Source organism: Vipera berus, assembly GCF_964194415.1.
Source record: "Vipera berus genome assembly, chromosome: 1".
Classification (NCBI taxonomy): domain Eukaryota; kingdom Metazoa; phylum Chordata; class Lepidosauria; order Squamata; family Viperidae; genus Vipera; species Vipera berus.
In genome coordinates, this window is record NC_138202.1 from 184,507,896 (window position 1) to 184,530,586 (window position 22,691).

The window sequence follows — 22,691 nt, forward strand, 5'->3', positions numbered from 1 at the left end:
GTTTTGACGTGCCTTACTTTGTCTGAATGAAATTGAACAGAATTAGGTGTAATAGTGGAAGAAGTGCCTCTGAAGAAAAATATTTATAGCTCAGGGTTGAAATGAGGGGTCCTTGGTGTTCTCTGAGCTTGCTTGTTTTCTTGCAGATTAGCACTGATGTTACCTAGTTAGGGTAAAGAAATGTCTGCAAGAGCACCAAGGGCCCCTCAGAAGTTCCTCAGCCCTGTATCACTGGGGATGGTAAATGTCCCCTTGTTGCAATTGTTGTTAATATGCAAACTATCATACATATTAAGATTGCCCACAACATGCATTCCCTGGTTGTCTAAAAGATCTGAATGAAGCAATGACAGAGGCAATCGCCTGGATAGCTGAATTGGACATCCAGTTATGAGGCCACTGCCATATCCCCATAGAACTTTTGTGTATAATTATGTGGATTGTGTGTATATTTACTTCCCTTCTGTCAGGTTCTTATCATACACTAAATATTAGTAATAAATGCTTAGGAAAAACTAGTTTTAAGTCGAGTGCTGCAATCATACAGGTACTTGTCACCAGCTATGAAAATGACAATGTGCACCCTGATCCCATAGCTGAAGCCTCCTGGTCATATATTTGTATCAAATGCCATAATGAAAAGGGCAGTTTCTGTTTTGATGCACATGTTGTCACTTGCCCTCCTCTTCTGTGGAAGCCTAGATCAACCCACCCCAGATTCTATTGATGAGTTTAGTAAAACTAGGTGGAAGCCATGTAAAACATGCTTATTTTGTTTCAGTTAAGATAGTATTAGAGCTCTGTCTTTGTTCTCTAATTCTAGGATTTCCAAATGGAGACACAGGGCTATCTAACTTGGATTACATGAGGGCTAGGTTAACAACCAATTAGGGAAAAAAGCAATAGTTTGATTGTCATCCGCAGTGTACAAATGGGAAGAAAACACTGGAAAAAGAATAGAAGCAAGAGGTTGGAGGTGGTGGTAAGGATGTAGATAAGCATTAAGTCATAGAGGTTCCTTTGTAGCCCAATTCTTACTGTTACTGACAGTTTGAAGCAGCCTAAAATTACTGGCATAATCATGGTGGTAACCCCTTATAGTGTATTGCTCTAAGCATGAAAGGTAAGGATGCTAAGCATGGTTAGGACACTGAGTTGATGATCAGTAAACCCATGTTTGAGACCTGAGGGCTGCTGCATGATGTGGTGAGCTTCCATCATTCACTTCAGCTCCTGCCAACCTAGAAGTTATAAAGTGTGCAACAGCAGAGTAGATAGATACCACTTCAGTGGGCACATTAAGGGGAATATGAAAGGAGTCCCTATCACCCTCTGGGCAGCGGTGATATCATTGGCTAATCCTTTCAACCCTGAAGTGCCGTGGCGCTTCTGACATGAACACGAGCATGAAAAGGAATCAACTTACCAACAGGATCACATTTCCATCTCCCCCGACCTTGGCCAAAGCATGTACAGTTCAGCATGTGTCCTTCTTCATGACGTTTATGAAAAGTCTGATTAACATCATAAGTGATCCCATCAACTATACACTGATCTATTTAAAAAAAGAACAAATAATGGCTAGAATTTTGCACAGCTGCATATTGTTCTCCACTCAGTTTACCAATATCTCTCATGAATGAAATAGTTTTTCTATATTCAAAAAGCTTCCAGCCAAAAAAGCAAGAATGTCATACAAAGTATTTAAAAAGTGAATTATGATATGCCTTTGCTACAAACTTTTATATTCTTTATAAATCTTTTAATAGATCTTGTGTCACCAATACATTATTTCTTCTTCAAATTTGTAATGACTAGTCACTCCAACCCATACCACATGCAACTCTTAATAAGTAAGCTGGCTACAAATACCTATAACATAAAGTAATTCAATTCACTCATTAGGTTACATATGCCTTGTTTAATAATGATTTAGTGAATAAACGACAATTATATGGTGTTAACCCACAAACCTAGTTTACAGAATCATAGTTTACAAATAACAATGATTCTATTCACATATCTTGTTATGTCCTTTAATTGGTTTTGGCTCTGTGCATAATTTCCATGACAGATGAACTAATCTGAGATTCATACTCAATAAATAAGATTTATGAATGAGATGTTGTCACAAAGGCCTTGCTTATGATTCTCAGAGGTTTCAAGGAACTGACGTTTTCACATGCACATAACTATAGTATATTCCTCATATATTTTTTCTTGCTGTAGGTCCTAGAAAACAAAGTTCTGTAAATGATTACTCATTGTTGGCTGTATATGAAACAAGTTTAACAGTTAAATGAAATTGATCCTACACCATAGTTCTGTTTCCCAAATGTACTCTAATTCAGGAAAGATAATCTGTGCCCCTTCAGAAACAGCTATTAGCTTTCCTCACTATTGACCATGCTACTTGAGCTGTGAATAACCACTGCATTTAGAGAACCAAGGATTTCCCAATTCCAGTATATTACATACTGTGCTAACTCTTAACCGGCTACATCACATAATGAATAATGACAAACCAAACTAAAAATACCTCTGAGCTGGGAATATGCAATGCAGGTCCATTCTCCACGTCCATTTCCCACACAAGTGCATCTCATCATATGACCCATATCATGCTGTTTGTCCCATTGGTCTCCAATACGATACATAACACCCTCATTTGTCGTACAAATTTCTTCATGAGCTAGTCAACATATAAAAATGAATTAGGCTTATATTATTATGTGCTTCTTGTTCATGAAAATAACACCACTAACCCTTAGAAATTTTCTTTCTTCCATATTGATTTTATATAGTATATAGTGCCTATAGTATCCATTTTCTTCTGAGCACTTCCATTTGAACCCTGTATTCTGAATGTGTGTTAAATAGATTTTCACATATTTTATTCTCATAGTAAAATTGTAATAGTTTTACTGAGGCTAATCTCTATACGCAACAACTGTATATACAAAGTGAATGAATATTTATATCAAATAATATTTTCATAATTCCCAAGAATTAAGGAATAATTGGGTCCTAACAGACATATGTGCAATATACCTGCCATGGGACAAAATCCAAACTTCTGATCAACATCATAGTTTGAGGTAGTTCCACACCACTTCATGTTATCTCTTCTTCCTTCAGAAGTACAATCAGTGTAATTCCGATTATTATAAAGGAAAGGAAAGTGACACAGGGCACCATTTGAATTTCCACCACGTGTCTGAATCAATACTGCAAAAAAAATGTTATTCAAATAAATACTGTAGCTTAGCTACATGCTAATTACTTTACTATCTGCTATCCAGCATACCACACTCGTGAACATTATTTCTGAAAACTTTTTTGCAATCATTTTTCTTCTTTTTCTTTTGACAAACGGGAAATCACAATTTAAAGAAAATACAATGTTATGAATTAAGAAATGGAAAAAAGAAACAACAAAGAATGATGATCTTTGCCATTTTTATGTGAACCACTGAGAATGTAAAATGTGGAAAAGGTTTTTTTTAACTGATCAACTATCTAATAAAAATTGTATTTTTCCAGGTTTTTGACTATATATGTAAGTGGGAACATATTTATAAAGAAGTTCCAAAGCAATTAAGAGACACATCAAAGTCAGTTCAGTTTGCAACTTCCATCAGCTCAAGAGCTGCACCAACCTTTGCATGTCAAGGACTGCATTCCTAAGTGGCCACAAACAGGCCCCATTTGGTTAGGGGCCTTCAGGAAACTTAAGGGATGAAATGGGTGTCTTAAGTATTTACAAGGCTTAAAACATCCATTTTATTTCTGCTGAATACTTCTCGCCTTGGAAAAAAAGGGCTGAATGCTTTGCTCTATCCACTGTGAGAGACTTAGCCTCTCGCACCTCTGTCTTGGTTCCAAAATGCATGAAAGCATCTGCAAGTCAGTAGCTAGTCTATACAGTAGCTCTCTGCCAAAAAATCAAACTAGTTTTGTTCTACCAAGTCTGAATCAATCTAATGAAAAACTGCAGAACTGAAGAAATCTACTATCAAGAAAGTGTGGACAGCAAAAGGGAGCTTCAGAATGATGGTATCAAATGCTGGCAGTTATTAGGCAGGTAAGCGAGCTGGGTGACTTTGAGTCAGTCCTCCTCTCTGAGCCCAGCCTATCTCACAGAACGGTTGTAGTAGGAGACCAAATTATACACAGGGAGCAGAATTATTTCATATGTTCACCACATATCTAAAATCATATTTGATTTTACCAAAATATATAAAAAGCAGAATAAACATCTAATAACAATAATAATAAAGAACAATCACCTCCAATAAGCTCAAAAATCACAAGCACTCTGAAAATATGATAAAAAATAGAAACCTCTGGCACAGGGAAAAAAATCTGAGAAATTGTGAGGCAGAATTTAACTGTATTTTCTGGTTGTACATCCAGTTCTTTGCAAGAACTGCCATATATATATAGCAGTAAGCAGAATTATATTGTTCCCACCCTCTAAGATCAAACATTAAAATAAGGAATATAGCTAAAGATTTTGGTATGTTTCTTTTATATAATGAGTATTCATAAAAGTCTTTTAAAAATATTTGACAATTTCTTTTTTAATAAAATAATACTGAATTATTAAACTACACAAATGAATCCCACTTTTAAGGCATGTATTCCTCCAGATCTCACAGAGTAAAAAACTACATTAGCCCCTTGCTAATGTTCTTAGTTCTGCCATATATGGCAACCTGGCTGAGAATTCCAGCTTGACTTGGGAGTGACATCAGAGCAGTGCAGCCATCAGATTCAAAAGACATCTTTCCTTCTAGCCTAATATATTGGGCAGAAAACCAAAGATGCAGACTACTAGCTTTATTTCTATTTAATTCATTTCCTCCTCACAAATTTGAGGACACCCAAGTGACCAAAATGGCACAAACTATTTTTGTCTTTGAACATTTCTGCATACTGTATACATTTCATTGGATTAGTTGAGATGATGACAAAACAATTGTTGGCGAACACCTAACACTGATTAGCTTCAGTTATTCCTTAGTTAAAAAAATAATTGCAAAACTGACTCCAAACCATCGTTGCCCAGTTTCATTTCAGCATGGAACAAAAAACAAAGGTTATTTCAGAATTTTGGAAAGTCTAAAAGTAAGGAGCAATCACTTAGAATAGGAAGAGAAAACTACTTTTATACTGAGAGTCAAACTGAGTATTTATGGTATATTAAAAGCCATACAGTAAAAATGGGCATGCTCAGGATAGAGATGGGTAGGAGCAGAAGAGAGAAATAGTGGGATAATGACATTTTACCAAGTAAGGAATAACAAATATTCTGCCTCTGGCAATAGTCAAGAAGATCCTTTTCAAGACATCTAGGGAAAGCTTGCAATCTGGTATACAATATTACCGGTTTTCATTTTACCTGATAAAGACATCTGTAGAGAAGGACTATCCATTGCTATCTAGTTAAGCTGTGGTGGCGTCATGATATAAGCCTACCTTTCTAATGCTAAACACATTTCATGTATTGCACTGAATAGCCTTTCTGATAGATTTATGTTTGACTTTTGTATTCCCTTACTCTTTCCTAGTTTTCAAGACTTTCCTTGTATGCATTATTCAGTGCAGATCCATGCCTCCTATTCCCAGCCGATATTTTAAAAAGACATGTGAAAGAATGCTAAATTATAACTAATATATTCTATACTTCCATGACCACACTTTCCCAATGTATGCTAAAATCTGCATCCTATTTCTCCCCAAGAGATTTTTTTTCTCAAAAAAGTTTACCATTTTGCTCTGTACAAAAGGAATAGCTCTTATCCTGGTCAAAGTTGGAGGTTGTACTGCACCAGAGATTCCCATCATGACGTCCTTCAGAAGTGCACGAATAGAAAGTCCTTCCATTATATGTGAATGGGAAAACGCAAGGCTCTCCATTGGAATTGCCACCATAAGTTTGGGTCACAGCTTTAAAACATAGAATACCATTATAATTACACAAGAATCTGGTGTTATTTGGTTTAAAAATTAATATTTAGTATTTATATAAAAAACATTATAGTGAAACCTCAGTTTTTCAAACCAGTGGGACCATGGGTCCTGTCTTTTAAAATTTGGAGTATGTCGTTTCAGTAACTGACATTGATTGAATGATTGTCATCACACAAATGTTGCAAATTATATTACTTGCATCAAAAAATTTTTTAAAAAAATAATAATTCAAGACTTCACTCTGCATGTGGGTATGTGTGTGGGTGTAGGTGTAGAAGGGGTCTGTATAAAAGAAAAAGTCACAATTCTGGCTGGTTTTGGAGAGAAAAAGATAACAGAATCCCAAAACCAACCACACTAAACTAACTTCATATCAAATCCATTGACCTGGAGATCATGCTTTTATAAACATAATCGTATGAAGGCCAGACTGATCACATGACCTTGTATAAATGATAACTTGTTTTTCACAATATAGTAGTGACCTTCAGCCCAGCCTATGCCAATTAGATAGGAACATGCATTATCATAGGGTAAATGATTGAAACATCTTTTATATGCCAATAAATATTTAAAATATGTCCTACCTGTTTCCTGGCAGCTGATTCCATTGCCCAGACAAGTACAAAGCATATGCAGGCTTCCCTGTGCCTTAAGCCACTGCATTCCCAGGATATACACCATACCACTGTCAGTTACACAATGCCCATAAGGAGCAGGCTGGGGCTGCGGTTGGTAGAGTGCAGTTCGTACATCTGTGATAGTTGCAGATGCACTTCCTGCATATAAAAAAGCGATGTTTTGCAACAGTCAGTAAGAATTCCTGTATAGTATCACTTGATTAAGATCGGTTATGATTACTTTACCCTATTTTTAATCACTGTTAGCCACCCAGTCATGAATATGAAATGGGCAGCTACGTAATACTAAGGATGAATGGACAGACAGAATCTTGATAGTCTCCTATGAGCCAGTTATCTGTTGTAGTTAATGTGGAACTTTGAAACTTCCAACATTAATAAAAATACTGTTTTTACCATTTTGACTGGACCAAAATAATCATCCAAATTGACCTCTCAACATCCTAGCAAAGCTGAATTTCTACTGGGAATGCAACAATACTTTTGATTAATTTGTTTTATGTTTATCAGAAGATAACAAAACATTTACACTCATGTTAATAAGGGCCAGTTAGCTTATCAATTCCAACCCACTGCACAGTGAAACAGTCTCCTGGAAGATCCAGCCTCTGCTTATACACAGGCAGCAAAGGGAGGAAGGTGTTCCGGGTCTTCATCAGTAACTGGTTCCACTGCCAAATTATTTTTCAGAAACTTCTACTGGAATCTGCCTTCCTGTAACTTAAAGTTATTGTCAGAATCCATTTATATTTCATTTATAACTCTCTTTCTGTGCAAACCCAAATCTCACCCCCCACCTTGGATTCTGCCATTCCCAAGGAGGAAAGAGAACAAACATGGGAGTTTATTGCCTCCATTTCCTCTCCTTAGAGGTAACTTTTTGTTTATCTAGCCTGCCTGTTACCCATCACAATAATATCTATGAGAGGCATTCTCCCTCTCATCTTACGAGCAACTAAGAAAGGGGGTGGGGGGATTCTGGTTTGTTTCTCTGGATGGAATGTGAAAGGGAGTTATTGTGCTACGAATGGACTGATGGTTCTCCCTTTCCCATGAGGGGCTTGCCACCTGGAATTTGACTGATCTGGAACTGACCAAATGAACTGAGGGGTGGGGTTTTGCTTGGGGACACTTTAAAATTATCGATCTGTGAGGGGATTCTTCAGATCCTGTCTATTATACCCTCTATCATCTATGTCTTAGTAAAAGTTACTGCTTGGATAATCTTGTCTCCAAGAGTCTTTCTTTCTTAAGATGTGGATTGGAGTGGGTTCTGACAGTTATATTAAGAAAAAGACTTTTTCTCTATAGCTGATTTCTGGGAAGAAAAGTTTTTAAAAAAATCAGAGGGCAATTTTTGGATTTAAAATTTAGATTAATGAACATTCTTTTTCACTGAAAAGTCCATTAAACTGTTCTACTAGATTATATTAATGGTCATGGTTTCACACTTATCTATTTTGCAGTTCCTTAAAACAGATTCCACATTGCTGCCAAAATGCCTCCTCTATTATTGATACTACAATTAGTACACCCCATTCTGTGGGTAACTGAATCTGTACTTTCAGTCTTTGGTTACGTTCTCATCATTCCAAAGGACTAAATCAAGTCAAGCCTGACAAACCGCCTTTGTGATGCTAACGATTTTAGATGTGGGGATTTTTTTAGCAGACTTCATTGGTTGGCAAGAATTTTTTTAATTACATTGATTTTACAGTTGTTTTATAGATTACACTGAGTTTTATTATCTTTGAAATCTTACACAATTTGAATACTTTGAATTTGAATCTATGATTTCCCAAGGTAGTTTTAATAAAGGCAAATTAAGAAGGAATAAATATCCAACTTCATCCAGGTATATCACTTACCTACACCTGTGGCTTGCAAAGAGGAATGCCTTTCACATTTCCATTCTCCTCTGCCATTCCCTGTGCAGATGCACTGAAGTAGATTTCCTCTGTTATCCTTCTTGCTCCAGGTGTCTCCAATTCGGTAAGAGGTCTTGGTGTCCTGATCATTACATCTGTCTATAGAAAGGAAGAGACCACACACCAGAGGATCAAGCCTGTGCTATTTCAACAGTCTGCACCCATTCATGATGGTTATCCACTTGGACAGATACTGAATTTTTTTAATGTACTCAATATTTTCATCCAGTCTCATCCAAAACTACCATTGGCATATTTTAACTGCTCCAATTAAAAATGGATTTTTTTAGTACACTTGAATGAGAACCATGTTGCACATAAGGAAAGATAGAACAGAATTTTTATTAAAACTCTTAAAACTGTCAAACAATTCCCCAATACTAAAATGTCCACAAATTTTGATTCTAGACATTCTAGAGAAACTCTGAAGCCACAAAAAGGGTGCTGGGGTTTTATGTATAATGATTTACAAGACACAATAATTGAGATAAGGCAGCATGTTAGGCCAAATCAAACAAATCACGTTTTTGTGCAGTGTTTAATCACAGGTATTACTGACTGTTCTGTGCCTTCCACTAAGGCACAAATTCCTTGGGTCAATTTTAGGTCCTTCTGGATCTGCTCAAAGGACAAGTGGCAGCCATATCTAAGAGTTCATCTTGTGCATCAAGTGCATCTACATCTGGATCAGGAGATCATATTCACAATCATTCACACCCTGGTCACTCCCTGGCTGGATTACTGTGCAGGATACAAAGCTGGCTTTCAAAAGCTCTCCTTGATACTGTCATGTAACATCTCTGTGCAGCAAGCTACACTGGCTTCCAGAAAATTTCTCAATACAACTCAACATGCTAATTATTCTCTATAAAGTCCTACACTGCCCAAGTTACATGTACTCTGCTCATGCTATTAGAATACTCTTAAGCAATCTTATCTCATGGGACCTAGGAGTTGCACCTCTCTGCCACACTGCCTGCCCAATGGACCAGCAGCTTCCTGGAGCCTTGGATGGCTCAGACTCAGCAAGCATTAAGGAACTGGCTATTTCCTCAGGCATTCAAGACTGTTGGTTGGTTTTTAAGTTCTTGTTTGACCTATTGGAAGTGCACGTTTTTTAAAAAAAAATCATGGATGTTTCATTTTAGTTTTGGGGTGCTTATTTTTACAAATCATATTGCTGTTCTTGTTCTTAAACCTTTGTTCATCGCCTACAATCACTGCTGTCAGATAGCTGGCTATACAAATTCTATAAATAAGTAAAAAAAATAATCAACATCTATGGAGGTTCTTAGTCATGCAGGTGATGGTTGTCCCAAAAGTGCTTTTTCAAGAGACAACTGGACTTTCTTGTTTTTCTTTGAAGATGTTTCACTTCTCATCCAAGAAGCTTCTTCCACTCTGACTGAATGGTGGGGAATGGAAGGATTTATATTCCTTGCAGACAGCTGGTCATTTACATTTTTTAAGAGTCATTGAGTTGTGGAGGCTTATATGTGACCTCAAGGTCACCTGAGTGGTGCAAATGGGTGTAGAGACTTTTTGGAACTGCTGAAAGGACTGTGTTGTAGACTGGAGATAGACGATGTTTCAGTCCTCCCCTTCTATTGAAAGAGAGCTGTTCAGTTTTGACATAGATGGCCTCTTTGACCCCTCTTTCAAGCCAGCTCTCCTCTCTTGTCCAAAGTGACTTTGTCTTTTAAATGTAGATGGACTGCTGAAACTTGTCCTGATGGGTTTGTTCTCCTACATTGTGCCATGTATTTATGAAGTGGTTATTTTGTCTCCCCAATGTACAGATCTGCACATCTCACTGCATTTTACTGCATATATCATGTCGCTTAGTTTGAGTCTGGGTGTTTTATCTTTGGAGTAGACAAACTTCTGCCTTTACTGTATTCTTGGGTTTAAATTGTGCATGTATGTTGTGTTGGCTGAAGATCCTCCTGAGCTTTTCAGATATTCCTGCAAATAGGCAGCAGTCAGGAAGAGATCCAGCATGGCACATAGGTGGTCTGTGGTAGGTTAGTTCTGTCACCTAAGGTGCTGTCTTGTAGCAGTCATCCATGGTCTCATCCAGGTCCAGTTTTAGTTTCGAAACCTTGCTGGTGAAGTCCTGTGAAAATAAAACTGGACCCGGATGAGACCATGGTTTCCTATGATGTGACTTCCCTCTTCACCTGCATTCCAACAATTGAAGCCGTCATGGTACTGAAGAAGCAATTGCTACAAGACAGCACCTTAGGTGGCAGAACCAACCTGAGTCCAGACCACATATGTGCCATGCTGAACTACCTATTTCAAATACAATGAAGGTTTCTACAGACAAAACATGGCTACACCATGGGTTCACCTGTGTCCCCCATTGTGGCAAATCACTACATGGAAGAGGTAGAAACCAAAGCCCTAAACTCCTTCACAGGAATTCCACCCACTCACTGGTGTAGTTATGTGGATGATATTTGGGTCAAGATCAAAACACAGGTATTGGAAGCATTCATTAAATATATCAACTCTGTGGACAGATACATCAAATTCACATGGGAAAATGTTAAGGAAAATAGTCTAGCCTTCCTGGACTATGCAATACATATTAAAGAAGACAGTGAAGTTTACAGAAAGCTCACACACATATCAATATTTACATTTTGATTCTCACCACCCACTGGAGCACAAAATGGGAGTTATCAGAACCCTAAACCACCGAGCTGAAGTCCTGCCTACCAGCAAAGATGGGAAAGAAAAAGAACTAAAACACATCAAGGAAGCCCTCAGAAAGTGTGGCTATCCCAACTGGGCCTTCATCAAATCCCAAAAAAGACCCAGCAGGAGCTCCTCCATAACAGAAGAGAACAATAAATGAAGCAATGTTGTCAATTCCATACATTGCAGGAATATCTGAAGAGCTCAGTATCTTCAGCCAATACAACATATATGCACACTTGACAAAGTGTGCATGTATGACAAAGACCAAGACCACTCTTTTGAAGACAGCAAAGTTCACATTTTGGACAAAGAAGACTGAAAGAGGGGTCAAAGACCATCTATGTCAAAACTGAACAGTGCTCTCAATAGAAGGGGAGGGATATAACATCATCTATCTTGAGTCTACAACGCAGTCCTTTCAGCAGTTCCAAAAAGGCTCCACACACATTTGCACTACTCAGGTGACCCTGAGGACACAGACAAACCTACAAGTGGCCTCAATGACTCTCTAAAAGAATGCAAATGACCAGCTGTTTGCCAGGAATATAAATCCTTCTATTCCCTACCATCCAGTCAGAGCGGAAGAAGCTTCTTGGATGAGAAGCGAAACTTCTTCAAAGAAAAACAACGAAGTCCAGAGTTGCCTCTTTAAAAAGCACCTTTGGGACAAATAAAATCAACTTTGAATAGAAAGACAGAAATATGAGATCAATAATTTCTCTCCCCCTGAGATAAATTTCTCCCCTCTACACAGAAATTCTGTTCCATTTGTTATGACACAATTCTGGAAGAAAATTGCTACATCATCCCAGTCACTCAGCTGCTGGGTTTCAAAAAAATGAATATGAGGAAAAATTTTAAGACATGAAGCCAAATTGATGGGAGTATGTGAATTTGCCAAGAAGTTGGTCAGCTATATGAATGGAGAAACTTTTTAAAATATTCAAAACTGGGAACCAGCTGAATGATTAAGAGTTGACCATACTTACAAGGGTTATCTCCACCATTTCAGTAATTATATACTTTAATAAAACAAAATATAAATAAAAACAATGTAGTTTTCTAATGCAAACTTAAACACATTTACTCTGAATTAAACAGAATTAAGCTCAAAGTTCTTAGTCCCAACTAGATATATTTAGAAACTGAGTGTTAATTGGGGGTAGAAAGAAATATTACAAATTTTGGGAAAATGGAAACAAATGCATAGAAGATACCTGATAAAGGAATCTAAAACACTGAGAAAAGTTTCAAACTTTATTCCAAATGTACATGATTCTAAACAATGCTATGCTATGTTAAGAAATTGTGGTACTGATCAATATTATTATAAAATTCAAAGAGAAAGTGCTGCACACAGAAATGCAACCTGCCCAAATGCACATCATTAAGAAATGATGGCTTACCCTGATTTTCCTGTTACAGGTAATGAATTATTTAATATGTGTGCTGAGATAATTCTATAAAACATTTGCATTTTGAATAAATAGTAATGTCGTACAAAGCCAAGTGTTTTAGTTTCAAACAGTATAAATAACAAATATTTAGAAAAGAAATCAGAATTCCCATTGAATTCAGCAACAGATTTCTGGGCCATATACTGTATTAAAACACTGAGCCATATACTATATTAAAACATACTGTCAACGTCATTCATTTGATTATGCTTTTCCTGGCAGTTGAGAACATTCCATCCTTGTAACTTTCTCATTTGACACCTGGACACATATTTTCCTCCACAAGTTTACAGTCAGAGAAAAACACTAAATAAAAGTGTTGCTTGTATGGTTTTAAAATTTAATTTCAAACTGAGGATTTACTTTATATAATTGACCGTTATATTAAGAAAAGTTGTTATCCTCAATTAAAAGCTAAACAATATCATCTCAAAATCCACCACAAAAAAGTTCTAAAAGACTAGGTATGTCCTAAAACAGCTTAAAACATGGCTTTTACTTAACCAATGACTATACTTTTAAATACTTGCTATGCATGTCAGTGATTATCTTGCATACAATTGGATCCAAGCTGTAGTAATTTTTCATCACAAGCATCCTCATAGAAGAAAGAATATTTCAACGATTCACTTTAGGTTCTTTCATCTTTAATATGACAATCTTATTTATAATGGATTAGAATTTAAGGAAATTCACCAAAGGAAAATTTTTCCATTGCCATGCAGTCATCTGCTACTCAAAAAAACTGGGAGACTCACCTGAATAATGCAGAAAGGAGAAGACCTCCTGAGAAAGAGTAACTAAGTAAGTTTATTCATTAATTAATAGTAACTTAACTATGGAATTAAATTTTCATACTGTCTTCCTAAGTACTTCTATATTGTTTAGTGGAACCTTCTCAATGCCTTCAAAGAGGGTCTGAAGATATAATCAAAACTTTCATAAATTTCACTTGGGATCTAAGCTAGCTTCTTAATATCCAGTAGGTACAATAAATGTTAGCCTGGAATTGAAGAGGATTGAGCCCTCTAAAATTCAAAGACATATCTCTATGTTTTCCAAAATAAAAGGCTTGCTTTAGCTTTTCTGATAATTTTCATATTTCCATGACTGCTAGCACAAAGTTCAGAATAGAGAAAACAAGATATTCTATGATCTTATAGACATACGTAAGTGAAAGAAATATCAACAAGAAACAGCAAGGCTAAGACAGATCAAAAAAGCAGAATAAAATGTATCTTCTTGAAAGTATATAAATATCACTTATGCTAGAATCTGTGGGTACTTATTTATTTATGGATGAGATCCATGGGAAATAATAGTACAATACTTTCTTTTAACATATACTTGAGTCAGTCGGTATAACTCAGTCCAATACATATTTTCTTAGAAGCCATGGTCTTATTCTGAATTTAGCAGTTGTGTTCATACAAAACATTAATCAGGTGCAGCAATTTCATTTGTTTTGGGGATGGTAACATCTACATCTTGTAATGGAAAGAGGAAAGATAAGGTAATATTACATACACAGTTGGGAAGATTATTAGACCATTGACCTCACAGAGTAAGTTGTTAAAATGACATATGTTATGCAATTATTTCCAAGTAATTCAAACTAGAATTTGTTTAAAACTAAATTTTAAATGTTGGAGGTGTGGCGGTGAAGATGCAACGTATTTTCATATATGGTGGACATGTAAAAAGGTTAAAGCATTTTGGATTAAAATTTGATGGAATATGCAGAAGATATTTAAGAAAAGGATAAAGTTTTGTCCGCAATTGTTTTTACTGGGCATTACTACTGACACTACTGGTGTGGACATTAAGTTGATGTTGAATTTAATTACGGCAGCAAGACTTTTAGTAGGGCAATACTGGAAGAAGGAAGAACTGCCGACTATAGAAGAATGGACTTTAAAAGTTTCCAATCTGGCGGAAATGGCAAAGATCTCAGCGTATTTGAAAGACCATTCGCAACAGATATATATTGTGGAGTGGAAAAAATGGATTGATTACATCCAGAATAAATATGGGACTAAAAAGTTTCATTTAGCATTTGAATAAGTATTGATGTGATATTTATATTGCTTGTAGTTGTTTTATAAGAGTTAAAGTGCGATAGATTTAATAGTTTATTGTTGTTTGCATATGTTAGATTATGATGGTTTCTACTTTTATACCTTGTATTTAGCTCTGGGAAGTCGGGGAGGGGGGAGGGGGAGGGAGGGAGGTGTTGGGGAGGGTTGGGAAGAGGGGAGGGGGTTGGGAGGGGTTTTGTTTTGTTTTGTTAAAGATAAAATGTACTGTAAAACTTTTCAATTAAAAAAAACTAAATTTTTCATTAGTATGGCCCCAAGACATCACATTATATGCTTGACTTTTTTTTTGCAACCCCAACCCCCTCCATGATTGTTCTTTCATAATTTGACACAAACACACCCTCCCTAGTGACGTCTTTGGGCAGTTGTCATGTCCCTTGTTGCTTTACCATACTGAAAAAAATGAAAAAGGCCAGCACCCTTGATTTAAGGAAACTACTGACAGGCAACATTCTAGCCACATTACTTAGATGGAGAAGGCAGCAGCCACCAAATTGCTAATAATTTACTACGCTAATAATTTACTATATCTTCATGGATGATGTAAATACAGTGAGCCAAACAGTGTGTGCAGAACATTCCAGACTTTGGGCCCTCTCTCAAAATAATGGAGGAAATGAAAAAATACCCAAGAGCATCATTCATGCTGATACTTTACATGAGCTGCTCTGCCACAAGTCCATACTTACTTCTGGAAGTGCAAGTAATCCTCCCACTGCCTTCTCCAAGGCAAGTGCAATCCACCATCATCCAGCCCTGATATGGCTTTTCCCAAACTTCTCCAACTATGTATGACGTCCCAGCTGTATTATCATAGCACCGCTCAGCTAAGGGAAATTAATTTTCAAAGGTGAAAAAGAAAAAATAAGTTCACTGCATTGTTTTCTTTACAATTTCATTAAGGAAAAACTAAATTTCTTATTTAGGGAGGAAAGAAAATGCTTTCATATTTTTTGCACTTGGATAAAAAAACAGCATGCAAAAATCTGGCAGTTCAATGAAATAGAGGTTTCTAAGTGTTTACAACACTGGTGTTGCAGACAGCTTGTTTTATTTTACGCTCCTTTTGAAGGCATGGCTATATTTCAGTATATAACTATATACAGGATTATATTTCAAAATGATCTGGAGAATTTTCTCTTATGTCAATAAAGCACATCAAACTTTGGAACATGAATCTCTTAATCAAGTATGCCCTTCCCTATCAAAAATTCTAAAGACTAGACAGAAGGGAACAAATTAATCTTGGCATCTTCTCCATGGCATACTTGTATTCTAGGTGAATTTTTTTATTGTCTATGGAATATTCAGAAGCACTACCTACAGGTCAAAAGTACAGGTAAAGTTTGATCATGTATGCATGTTTTCAGTATTTATATACAGGTGAAACTCGAAAAATTAGAATATCGTGCAAAAGTTCAACTTAAAAGGGGAAACTAATATATGAGATAGACTCATTACATGCAAAGCAAGATAGTTCAAGCCATGATTTGTCATAATTGTGATGATTATGGCTTACAGCTCATGAAAACCCCAAATACACAATCTCAGAAAATTAGAATATTGTGAAATGGTGCAATATTCTAGGCTCAAAGTGTCCCACTCTAATCAGCTAATTAAGCCATAACACCTGCAAAGGGTTCTTGAGCCTTTAAATGGTCTCTCAGACTGGTTCAGTAAGAATCACAATCATGGGGAAGACTGCTGACCTGACAGTTGTGCAGAAAACCATCATTGACACCCTCCATAAGGAGGGAAAGCCTCAAAAGGTAATTGCAAAAGAAGTTGGATGTTCCCAAAGTGCTGTATCAAAGCACATTAATAGAAAGTTATGTGGAAGGGAAAAGTGTGGAAGAAAAAAGTGCACAAGCAGCAGGGATGACCGCAGCCTGGGAGAGGATTGTCAGTAAAAGGCCATTCAAAAGTGTTGGGGACTTTCACAAGGAGTGGACTGAGGCTGGAGTCAGTGCATCAAGAGCCACCACACACAGACGGATCCTGGACATGGGCTTCAAATGTCGTATTCCTCTTGTCAAGCCGCTCCTGAACAACGTCAGAAGCGTCTTACCTGGGCTAAAGAAAAACAGTCCTGGCCTGTTGCTCAGTGGTCCAAAGTCCTCTTTTCTGATGAGAGCAACTTTTGCATCTCATTGGGAAACCAAGGACCCAGAGTCTGGAGGAAGAATGGAGTCACACACTGCAAGATGCTTGAAGTCCAGTGTGAAGTTTCCACAGTCTGTGTTGATTTGAGGAGCCATGTCATCTGCTGTTGTTGGTCCACTGTGCTTCATTAAGTCCAGGGTCAACGCAGCCATCTACCAGGAGATTTTTGACCACTTCATGCTTCCTTCTGCAGACGAGCTTTATGGGGATGCTGACTTCATTTTCCAGCAGGACCTGGCACCTGCCCACACTGCCAAAAGCACCAAAACCTGGTTCCATGACTGTGGGATTACTGTGCTTGATTGGCCAGCAAACCCGCCTGACCTGAACCCCATAGAGAATCTATGGGGCATTGCCAAGAGAAAGATGAGAGACTGAAATAAATGAACTTTTGCACGATATTCTAATTTTTTGAGTTTCACCTGTATATATCAACTAAGACAAAAAAATGTTATCACAAAGAATCAAAAGTGTGCTTATAGTAACTATCGCAAACAGGTCTATTTGCAACTGAAATACCTAGCACTTTTGACCTCTGAAATGCATAAAAAACTAAATCATACCAACTGGTTTGCAAGTCCATTCACCCTTCCCGTTGCCAAGACACACACATTCTAACATGTAGCCTCCTGTCTCATGAGGCCTGCGCCAAGTATCACCAATCTTATAGGACTGCCCACCTTCATGACATCGATCTGAAAAACAAAGCATAGGAAGCTTTTTCCAAGTTACATTATTAATACATCTACTATGTCCAGTGGTTCTGCAACTCTCTAAGATTGCCCCATTTATATTATAATAAAGCCTTAGATCCCTTCATCCATTTCAGCATTGGGCAATGCTTCATAATGCAGCCAGCTATGAAAAGCAGCTAGCTTCTTTTCCAATATGAAAGTCCCTACAGTCTAATAACTGTAAAATGCCACTTTCCTGTCATATCAGAAATATCCCTAATTTATTATGGATTAGTTGACCTTGTTGTTAAAAACATTTGGATTATAAAACTATAAGGAGGGAAGTAAAATGTTGAGTTCCATTTCCTTTCACCTCTCCTACTATAATAACTAGGACTGGTAGAAATTGTGGTAGGACATTTGAAATCATCAGCAGAAGAGTTCATCCTTGCTGCACAATAAAGTCAAAGTTCTGACATGTGGTAATGAAAAATAATCTTTCAAAAAAAATATTCATGGAGCAGCCCCACAAAGCCCATGGCAACTACATAGATACAGGCTCCATTTTATGTAGAACAGGGCTTTTCAACCAGTGGTACAGGTAGCACTTGTGTTACATTGGGACATGGTAGGTGGTACGTGACCATGCTAGAAAAGTGGTAGCGGGGGAGGGGAATGAGCTGAACCGGTGGCAGCACCGCACAAGCCTGAGTGAGAGATGGCTGGAGCTGCAGGGCTGAGCAAAAGCACCAGGATCAGCGCTTCTTCGGGGCTGTCAGGGCTCAATGGAAGCGCCAGGATCAGCGCCAGGCTCCAGCTGGAGCTTGGCACTGATCCTGGAGCTTCCACTGAGCCCAGAAGCGCCGATCAGCTGGAATGTTGCAGCATCTCCAGGGTCTTGTGATTTTCATTCAGATGCTTGGCAATTGATTCATATTTATGACGGTCACAGTGTCCCAGGGTCATGTGAAGTGACCAAAACCTGCTGCAACACCCAGCAGACGAGGGGAATAAAAACCAAACACACACACACACCACCCCCACTGCCAATCCTCAACAGAAATGCTCACAACAATGAAAACCTCGGAGAGGAGGAAGAACGCTGCGGGGTGGGCAGGCAGGTGTCTTGCTCGGCTGTGGCTTGGGGGGCACTTTTTTCAGTGCCATTGTAACTTCGAACAGTCACTAAGCAAACTGTTGTAAGTCGAGGACTACCTGTACTTCATCACTTTTTTCCTTTTTTTTTTTGGTCATCAAGTTTTTGACACCTTACTAGGCGACTGGTGGCACTCGGATATTGCCATATCCTAAAAGTGGTACAATGGGTGAAAAAGTTGAAAAGCCCTGATGTAAAATATATCAGAGTTGAGAACTGAAATCAGCCTCAAGGCATGAGGCTTGGAGAGGGAAGTCTAGCTCTTCCTTGAATCATGTTTATTTCAGCCTTCTTCCACATTCTCCTTTTCTTCATGCAGGAGAAAATCTCAAGTATAACCTAGACACTTATTTATAATGTTAACATACAGCAAATAATAAATATATAAAACTTAATGCTACCTGCATATATATTCCATCAAAGAGGAAATGAATTAGTTTGTGGTTTTCTAATAGTTGATATGTCGATGATCTTAACTGCTCTATGAACTTTGTCACTGACAAATTCCTTAGGATTATGCAACATTATGTCTTGCACCTTCTTCTTACTGTGAAAACTACTAGATTATATGACATTCCAGCAATATGAGTATACGGATGAACACATTATCTTGGAGGACATCATCTAAGCATCTCAGTGAAGGATTTAATACATACTTGCAATTGTGCAACTGATTCTTCCACGCCCAGCCCCAATACAAGTACAGTCCCAGATCATGGAATCCTTTGGCCGTTCATAGGTTTCCCCTACTTGGTAAGTAGTGCCAGTGTATTTATCAAAACAGGTTTCTTCCGCTGTGTAGGAAGAAAAAAAAATCACCACAGATAAATCTACAACTTGTAGCTTCTAATTTCCTTTCCCTACATCATTCATAGGAGCATAAACAAAAAAATTAATGGTGGCATTGACTATTATTGTAATGGTAGTGACAAGCAGAAGGCTTTTTGGATAATAATGATGTAGCTAAAAATAAAGAATAGGAGAGGTGCTTGGACCAACGAAAGAAGAAAGAAATCTGAAAAATCCACATTAACAGTAGAAGGGAGTTTCCAGGCAACTGGAACATTTGTATGAAAGTTCATTTTTTAAAAAAAGTGGAGAAAACAATAAAGAAAAATGCATTTAACCAAGAGATACAGAACAGTTCAAATATGTGTTTAAAATAATTGGTCAACTATTTAGTCCCTCACTAGATTAGATTATAGGAACAAGTCTTGTTATCCAAAGGACTGTCACACAAGTCTTCTTAAGCTTCAAGTCTGTCAAGATGAACTGAAACTGGAGGGATCTGTCAGTATCCTACTGTCATGGTTGAACAATTTCCCAGTGAAGGGTCATTTGCCTACATACAAGCAAAAAGATCCATGAAGACACTTTGCCCCTAAGAGACTTTTTAGGCAATAGGGATTTATTTATTTATTTATTTATTATATTTTTATACCGCCCTTCTCCCGAAGGACTCAGGGCGGTGTACAGGGCAATAAATACAGAAACAGGATACAAAAGTTAAAAGCGATTAAATAAATGCCCAAGGTTAAAACAATAATTAAAACGTATTAAAACCCAACCCTAACCCATCAGACCAGGTCAGATTGCTCGAATAGATACGTTTTTAGATCGCGCCGGAAGGAGCGAAGGTCGGGGGCCATCCGGAGCTCAACTGGCAAGCAGTTCCATAGGTCTGGCGCGCCCACAGAGAATGCTCTCCCCCTGGGGGCCACCAATCGACATTCTTTGATCGGAGGCACCCTGAGGAGGCCCTCTCTGTGGGAGCGAACTGGACGGAGGGAAGTTGACGCCGGCCGCAGGTGTTGCCGTAGGTAATCCGGACCCATGCCATGTAGGGCTTTGTAAGTCATTACTAACACCTTGAATCTCACCTGGAGGGCAACCGGCAGCCAATGCAGCTCGCAGAGCAAAGGTGTAACATGGGAGTATCGGGTAACCCCCAGCACAACTCGCGCGGCTGCATTCTGCACCAGTTGGAGCCTCCGAGTGGACTTCAAGGGCAGCCCCATGTAGAGAGCATTACAGTAGTCTAGACGAGAAGTCACGAGCGCATGAGTGACTGTACGCAAGGCATCCCGGTCTAGATAGGGTTGCAACTGGCGCACCAGGCGAACCTGAGCAAAGGCCCCCCTAGTCACAGCTCCAATATGCTCTTCCAAAGAGAGCTGTGAATCTAGAAGGACCCCCAAGTTGCGCTCCCTATCTACGGGGGGTAATAGCTCACCCCCCATGGCCAGAGATGGGATAATCGGAAATTCCCGGGATGCCGGCACGAACAGCCACTCAGTCTTGTCAGGGTTGAGTCGAAGCCTGTTCCTCCCCATCCAGACCCGGACCGCCTCCAGGCAACGGGACATCACGTCGAGGGCATCACTGGGGTGGTTTGGGGTCAAAATAAAAAGCTGGGTATCATCAGCATATTGATGATACCGAACTCCAAAACCACAAATGATCTCACCCAGCGGCTTCATATAGATGTTGAACAGGAGAGGCAAGAGAACCGATCCCTGAGGAACTCCACAAATGAGAGGTCCCAAGGTCGATCTCTGCCCCCCTGCCAACACCGACTGCAAACGTCCCAGAAGGTAGGAGGAGAACCACTGGAGAACTGTGCCTCCCACTCCTAACCCCCTGAGACATCGCAGCAGGATACCATGGTCGATGGTATCAAAAGCCGCTGAGAGGTCTAAAAGGACTAGGACAGAGGAGCAACCCCTGTCCCGAGGCCGCCAGAGATCATTCACCAGCGCGACCAATGCTGTCTCCGTGCTGTACCCGGGCCTAAAACCCGATTGGTACGGGTCTAGATAATCAGCTTCATCCAAGAACAAAGGGAGCTGTTGCGCCACCACGCTCTCAACAACCTTCGCCAGAAAGCGAAGGTTGGAGACCGGACGAAAGTTGTTTAATATTGCTGGGTCCAAGGCAGGCTTCTTGAGGAGGGGTCTCACCACCGCCTCCTTCAAGGCAGCGGGAAAGCTACCCTCACTCAGAGGCAGTAATCACTGCCTGGAGCCAGCCTCGTGTCCCATCCCGGGCCGCATAAGTCAGCCAGGAGGGACACGGGTCCAACAAACACGTGGTGGAGCTCAGCTTCCCCATGATCTTGTCCACTTCTTCAGGAGTCACAGGGTCGAACTCTTCCCAGATTACATCGACAAGGCTGCCCGTATCCTCATCGGCAGACTCTGCCCAGTCGGAGTCCAGACCGGTCCGGATCCGAGCGATTTTGTCCGACAGAAATCGACTAAACTCCTCGGCTCGACCCTGCAAGGGTTCCTCCCTCACCTCCTGATTAAGGAGAGAGCGAGTTACTCTAAACAGGGCGGCTGGGCGATTATCTGCGGACGTGATGAGGGTGGCAAAGTGGTTAGACCTTGCCACCCTCATCGCCGCGAGATAAGTTCTCGTAAACGACCTTAGTCGTAACCGGTCGGATTCGGATCGGCTGGATCTCCAACAGCTCTCTAGGTTCCGTCTCCGACGCTTCATCTCCCGGAGCTCCATGGAGCCCATTGGGATCTGCGCCGGGTCAACGGCCGCATGGGTACAACTTGGTCGAGTGCCTCTGTGGCTGCCCTTTCCCAGGCTTCCACTAGGGTATCGACCAAGCTGTGAGCAAAGGAGGCAGGTGGGGGCCCAAGCGCCGTCTGGAACCGCTCAGGGTCCATCAGGCGCCTAGGACAGAACCATCTTATTGGCTCAGCAACCCCACGACGGGGAGTGGCAAAACGGAAGACCAACCGCAGGAGATGATGATCGGTCCATGACAGGGGTGTAATAATTGGGGAACACCCCCCCCGAGATCATCTAACCACCGTCCAGATAGAAAAACCAGATCGAGCGTGTGACCCCCCCCATGAGTTGGGCCCTGAATAACCT

At 39.4% G+C, this 22,691-nt stretch overlaps 1 protein-coding gene across 6 annotated transcripts in view; it reads right to left on the bottom strand.

Annotated features, from left to right (window-relative positions):
• The window catches only part of FN1 (fibronectin 1), a 162,893-nt gene that overhangs the window by 133,138 nt on the left and 7,064 nt on the right, over nt 1-22,691 (bottom strand). For all 6 annotated transcript variants that reach the window (XM_081313321.1, XM_081313320.1, XM_081313319.1 and 3 more), the window contains exons 4-12: nt 19,457-19,594; nt 17,534-17,665; nt 15,497-15,634; nt 8,486-8,644; nt 6,564-6,755; nt 5,773-5,952; nt 3,052-3,228; nt 2,540-2,692; nt 1,427-1,555 (exon numbers count right to left, since the gene is read on the bottom strand). In XM_081313321.1, the coding sequence (XP_081169447.1) occupies nt 1,427-1,555; nt 2,540-2,692; nt 3,052-3,228; nt 5,773-5,952; nt 6,564-6,755; nt 8,486-8,644; nt 15,497-15,634; nt 17,534-17,665; nt 19,457-19,594 (1,398 nt within the window). The remainder of the gene's footprint in view (nt 1-1,426; nt 1,556-2,539; nt 2,693-3,051; nt 3,229-5,772; nt 5,953-6,563; nt 6,756-8,485; nt 8,645-15,496; nt 15,635-17,533; nt 17,666-19,456; nt 19,595-22,691) is intronic.